This window comes from Glycine soja, chromosome 14, assembly GCF_004193775.1.
Source record: "Glycine soja cultivar W05 chromosome 14, ASM419377v2, whole genome shotgun sequence".
Taxonomy (NCBI): Eukaryota; Viridiplantae; Streptophyta; class Magnoliopsida; order Fabales; family Fabaceae; genus Glycine; species Glycine soja.
The window spans coordinates 7114309-7120909 of NC_041015.1; the positions used below are offsets into that span (position 1 = coordinate 7114309).

A 6601-nucleotide genomic window follows, 5' to 3' on the forward strand; every position below is an offset into this window, starting at 1 on the left:
TACACATAAACATCAACAGGCTTTATATATTGCTTAAGTTTTGCACAAGAGAAATACAGACAAAGACAAAGTTTTTCTATGGCAGTATATCTAGTTTCTGCATCATTTAGTACACGACTAAGATAATAAATTGCATGTTCTATGCCATCATCATCTTCCTGAGCCAACATGCTACCAATGGTCTTGTCAGACGCAGCAATATACAACTTCATAGACTTGTTTCGACTAGGAGGCATTAACACAGGAGGCTTGATCAGATATTCTTTAATTTCATCGAAAGCCTTTTGATGCTCTTCATTCCATTTGAATGGTTCATCTTTCTTGAGTCGAAGTAATGGCGAAAAAATCTGAGCTTTGCCACTTAGATTCGAAATGAATCGCCTCAAGAAGTTGATTTTTCCTAGCAAAGACTGAAGCTGTTTTTTGGTCGAAGGAGGCTTCGTCTCAAGAATAGCCTTTGTCTTATTTTGATTTATCTCAATGCCTTTTTTATGCACCACAAAACCAAGGAAATCTCCTGCACGTACACAAAAAGCACACTTTAATGGATTCATTTTTAATCCATGTTTCCTCATTCGTTCGAAAGATTGCCTTAGATAATCCAAATGGCTATCTTCTGAGGAGGATTTGATGATTATATCATCAATATAAATTTGCATAAATGTGTCAATAAAATCATGAAACATGGAATTCATGGCCCTTTGATAAGTGGCCCCAGCATTTTTCAACCCAAAGGGCATAACCACCCATTCATAAGTGCCTAAAGCACCAGGGCATCGAAATGCTGTTTTCGACACATCATCTTCAGCAATAAATATTTGGTTATAACCAGAATAACCATCTAACATGCTTAAAAATTCGAAACCAGCTGCCGAATCTACCAACATTTCCGCTACTGGCATAGCATATTCATCTTTAGGTGTAGCATTATTTAAATCCCTAAAATCTATGCATACTCTAAGAGTTCCATTCTTTTTAATGACAGGGACTATATTTGCTAACCATTCGACATACCTGGCAGCCCTGATGAATTTACACCTCAGCAGCCTTTCGATCTCTTCCTTAATCTTGGACATGATTTCTGGTGCGAATCTTCTTGGTAGTTGTTTTACTGGTCTTTTTCCTTCCTTAATAGGTAACTTCATTTCGACCATTTCTCTGCTTAACCCAGGCATTTCGTGGTAATCCCAAGCAAAACAGTCTTTGAATTCTCTAAGAAGAGGCACCAGCTTTTCTTTCAAACTTGAGGTGATATTGGCACTGATATAAGTTGGCCTTTTAATCGAGCCATCTCCAATATCGACCTCTTCCAAAGGATCTTGAGCCTGCATCTTTGGCGCCTCACTTATGGGATTTTTCTCAAAACCCAGCGGCTCATCATCATAAATACAATCCAGTCTTCGATCCTTTGTTTCTCTGTTTTCATGATCTTCGATCTTGGCTTCAACTGCCATATTTTGTTGAGATTCAGCCTCAAAGGCCGTATTTAGTCTATTTTCGGCCATATAAGCCGTAATTCTGGCCCATGCAATGGCCTCAGTCATATTAATCTTCATATGTATTCCACCCAGTTGGTGGAATGACTCCATCTTTAGAGGGAACAGCATCAATTTCCTCCCTCTCCCATATAAACCCATAAGTAGGATGGAGTTTGACAGAGTGGACAACATTGTCACTCGATTCGACAACAGCCTCCTTGTCACCACAAGGTGCTATGTTAGCCAACTTTTTGTCAAAGGTTTGTGCAGTAACATTATCGACCTCTGACTTATAGAAGCTTTGATCCGCCTCTATATTTTCCACAATCCCATCCTCCCTCCAGATAATGAGCTTCTGGTGAAGGGTAGATGGCACAGCCCCAACTCCATGAATCCACTCCCTTCCTAATAGCAAATTAAAATTAGCCTTAGACTGTATCACCAGGAAAAGAGTTGGTCGAACTATACTGCCTACAGCAACATCTACTTGAATGGCTCCCAAAGAATAGCCAGTTTTACCCTCATAATTCGAAAGCACAATGTTGTGGGCAGATAGATCAGTGTCATGTTTCCCGATCTTGTAGAGCATAGATCGAGGCATTAAGTTGACAGCCGCTCCTCCATCAATGAGCACTTTGTTGATTCCAACATTCTCAACTTTTGCTCTGATGAAGAGAGGTTTGAGATGACTTTTCATCTGAAAATCTGGCTTTTCGAAATAAGCTAATTGCTCTTCCACACAGCCATTATTCATAACATAGTAACATACTGGCTTTGGGTCAACCATATCAAAATGATCGAACTCACTTTCGATCTCAGTAACTTCAGATTGGACATCATATTCAGATGGCAAGATAGATACCACACAGATGACATCGAAATCTGGTTCAGAATCCAGTAAATCCTCATCCTCCATCTTATCTTCATCCACTGGAGGAAGGAGCCTCTCTTTTACTGGCCTCCTAGATACTTCTTTATACTGGCCCGTTTGCGGATTCTGTTGGGCCAATTTCTTCTGACGCTGGAACCTACGCCATTGAGTCCTCGTCATAGGATTCTTTCCTCTGTAATTGTTCCTATAAGAGTACTTATTAGCCTCTTGTGGGCCAACTTGCTTCGTTCCACTCGAACCACCTACTTCCATGATCCCTTTGTTGAACCTTATGAGTCCCTGGTGCATCCATTTTTCGACCGGAACTGAACCCGGAGGAGTGAAAGTATTCCTTCGACCAGACTTCTGATTAGTATTCGACTGCACCATAACTCCTTTGCCTTTATCGAAACGTTGGTTCTGCTTTGCCCCCTTGTTAACAACTTGGTATTTCTTGAGGCCCTCAATAGCCTCCTTATCACATACTGCACTGCAGCGAGGGCAGAGCATCACAATTTTGTTTTCGAGTTTGCATCTGTTCAAGAAATCAATTAACTCCTCCTCAGCCTGAGGATACACAACCTTCATTTGTTCGTTGTAATCCTCTTCAGATATGTCCTGAACTTGCACATGGGACACCTCCATTGTTTCGACCATCATTATTTCTTGAGGTTCTGCATAAAGAGTTTCAGCAGCTTTGGATATTTCCGCATTTGCCTGAGCAACCTTTGGTTTCTCACCAAATTTGAGCCTCCCTTCGTCGAGAGCCTTTTGAACCAAATCCCTGAAAAGAACACAACGTGAGGTTTTATGGCCAAGGAAATTATGAAATTTACAATAACCCCTTTTCTTCTGTTGTTCGATTGGGGGTACTTTCAAGCCCTTAGGAACAACAATCTGGCCATCTGTGACTAATAAATCAAATATTTCATCACATTTAGTTATGTCAAATGTATAAGTTTTAGACACAAATTTATCATTTTTAGGTTCAACAGGGTTTTTTCCATTGGAAGGTCTAAGGAGTTTACAAACATAAGGAGGTCCAGGTTTTAATTCTGCTAAATCAACCTCATTGTCTTCGATATCTTCATAAATAATATCGAACTCCTGGTCACTGTCATTGGTTTCGACATATGCAACCTTTTCCTTCTTGTGGAATTTAGAATTTCTAGCCTTTTCAGCCTTCAATCGTTCGAGTTGCCGAACTCTATCAGCCAATTGAGCCATATCCCTTAAATACTGGGTATCTAATTTCTTTCTGATCGAATAGTCTAGACCACCAGCAGCCATTTCGACTAATTCATGTTCAGGGACTTGGGTGAAACACCTTGCCTTTAAGAGTCTGAATCTGTTCAAATAATCATCAATTGATTCAGGTGCCTTGCGTCGAACGCTGGCTAACTCTTTAAGGCTGATCTTAGATTGTCCCATATAAAATTGCTCATGGAAAATCCTTTCCAATTGGTTCCAATTATGTATGGAATGAGGAGGAAGAGTTGTAAACCATGTAAAAGCATTTTTAGTCAAGGAATTAGGGAAAAATTTCATTCTTAAATTTTCATTATTAGCCAAATCCCCTGCCTCGACCAAATATCTAGCAATGTGTTCGACAGTGGACTCATTTGTCTCTCCTGCAAACTTAGTAAACTTAGGGATTTTCACACCCCTTGGTAATTCTGTCTGTAACACATACTCAGACAATGGAGACACAAAATTAGGCCTATGTAAGCCTAAGTTCAAACCATTCTGAACCAAAATCGTTTCGACCATTTGGGCCAGGTTATTCTGCCTATCGAAACGGTTTTGTTGAATATTCCCTATTACTTCATCAGCATTTTGGTTCCTATTTACCAATACTATACCCGGGTTTGGTTCGACCTGTTGGGCTGGTGGCTCTATGCGTGCCAATGGTTGTGGTGCTTGAGCCATTTGCATCCCTGGATTGTTAGGCATCTGTACCTCTTGGACAGGCGCCTGGATTTGGATCTGTCGAATTGGTGGTTGCTGTATGGGTGGTGCCCCAAAAAAGTCAGCAATTCGACTTATTTGATTTGTTAACATTTGGTAACTGTCATTTGTATTTTGAATTAAGGGGTTAATAACAGTTCCTATTTGTTGTGTTAACATGTTAACCATATCATGGTTACTTTCATCCATTTGTTGTCTAAGTGACAAAACGGATGTATTGGTTAAATGTTGAGGAATTACCCTACCTTGATTGCCCGCTACAGATCCTGATGGAGAGGACATATTAAGATTCTCTATATTTGGTTGAGAGTTTTGCAACCCTGCCATCAAAGATGTAGGCATGCCATATAGAGGGTTTTGAGGCGGTCGAAAGGGACTTCCACTGGGATTCCCTAAACTAGGGTTATTCCATGGGGCAAAAGCAGACGCTGACGTGGTCGAACTTGCCAACGTCATGTTGGTCATGGGAGAAGTTACCCCTGTCTGATTCATAACCGTCGAAGCGGTCGAACTTATCGTGCCAGCAGTTTGGTCAGGAATTGCTCCTATGCCAGAATTTATATTGGCATTACTAACAGATGTCTGCGTTGGTTGCCCCTCCATATTTGGAAGGTCATTGTTTCGATTACTTGGGGGTGGTCTAGCCATCCTTGTACGAGTTTTGAATTCTGTTAAGTGCGGAACAGATTTCCCACTTCTTAAATGCATACAAAATCAAAACAATTAAGAATGCAATAAACCAACTACACAAAACAAAACTTTAATAATTTAAAACCAAAACACACAATTGACCGGTCCCACTGGGCGTGCCAATTTGTTTACACTGGAATTTGGTAAACAACCGCTAGTCTAAGTTAATTGCTTGCGAGACCAACTAGTGAATCTCAGGAGCATGTCAATTATGTGTTTGCTTTAAATGTCAAGTTTCTGATGTTCATCGTTGCAACGAACACTTGATGGTTTTGAAGTTTGCAGAAAGTAAAATTGTTTAACAGAAATCGAAATGCTGGAAGTAACTTGACAAAGGAAGATAAATTGCAGAATGTAAAGGAGCAGTGAGTTCATTCGATCGAATGAACCATTTAAAAGGCAGAAATTATAAAGTGAAACGTAAATTGCATTCGAAATGTAAAGTTTACAGAAACTTAAAATGGTTCACAAACATACATTCTCCTTGCGTACTCGTTTCTCTCTGCGCTGGGTACTTTGAGTATAGAAGGATTTGTATAAATGAATTGCGACCACGAAATCTAACTAAAAACTGCTATATATAGATTTTCGAAAATAAACTGCCCTAACGGTCGAACGCTATCCTAATGCCAAGTGTCCTGCTACGTACACCTTGCATGCACACATAACTGCTCCCTAGAACGGTTATCCACATTACTCGAAATCGAACTGATTTAGTGAAGATTTGTTCAGAAACTACGCTAAGTTCAGAACTCTTGCTGCCTCGACTTCGACTCGTCCATACACCAGTTCGAATTACCCAATGGCTCGAAGTCCTCTTTCTTGTCTTAGCTTTGTACTTCGTAAATACTTCTTTGAACCTGGGAATTCCTTCTTAAAGACTCTCCTCTCTTTTCGATTCGAGCAGGTCCTGACCAGACTCTTGCTCTGTAATACGCTTCAAACCTCGAGACGACATCCAATGCATACTTAGAGCATATTTTAGCTCGTCGAAAATATGGGCTAACACTCTGGATGGTTTTTATGGTTCTTTTGGAATCTCAACAAAGCTTCGTGTATAACTTTTAGCTATTTTTCATGGCCTTGATCTAGCTTGGAATAAAGGTTGCCACTCTTCTACGTTCCTTTTAGATTCTATATATTAACGCTATTAGGCTTGTCAGAAGTGACTTCCCTACTTGACACAAATATGCTAGTCTTATTAACAGTATTAGAGACAAACTTCTATGCTCTTGGTCAGTGATGATACATCACACCTTCACAAAAGCGAATCAGTGTGCTAATTAACGTGGTGAAACTTTGGTGCTTATCTCAACAGGGTACACAAATCTTGGATTCTCCTCCTCATAGCCATGTTTCGCTTTTGATAGCTAGCTAATTAATGTCACTAGGACTTTGTTTCAGCGTGAATAGTCTTTTTCTTTTCTTTTCTTTCTGTTTTCCTTTGTTCTTCTCTCCTATTACCAAAAAATAGTGTGCCAAAAAATTCCATCATTGATATAAGAAAATGAAGGAAAACTTTTCCCCTCATAGAGATCTGTGTCCCCGTGTGTGGTTTGAGGGTTAAGCATTTGTCTTGTGCTCCATTTTCTTA

General features: G+C 40.0%; 1 protein-coding gene across 1 annotated transcript; it reads right to left on the reverse strand.

The window, feature by feature from the left end:
* Window positions 1-1545: 1545 nt before the first annotated feature.
* LOC114385281 lies at window positions 1546-4506 on the reverse strand. Its single transcript, XM_028345295.1, has 2 exons — window positions 3677-4506; window positions 1546-3580 (listed from the first exon to the last, which is right to left on the reverse strand). Exons 1-2 carry the CDS (start codon window positions 4504-4506, stop codon window positions 1546-1548), a joined length of 2865 nt encoding a protein of 954 aa, XP_028201096.1.
* Between the last annotated feature and the right edge of the window lie 2095 nt (window positions 4507-6601).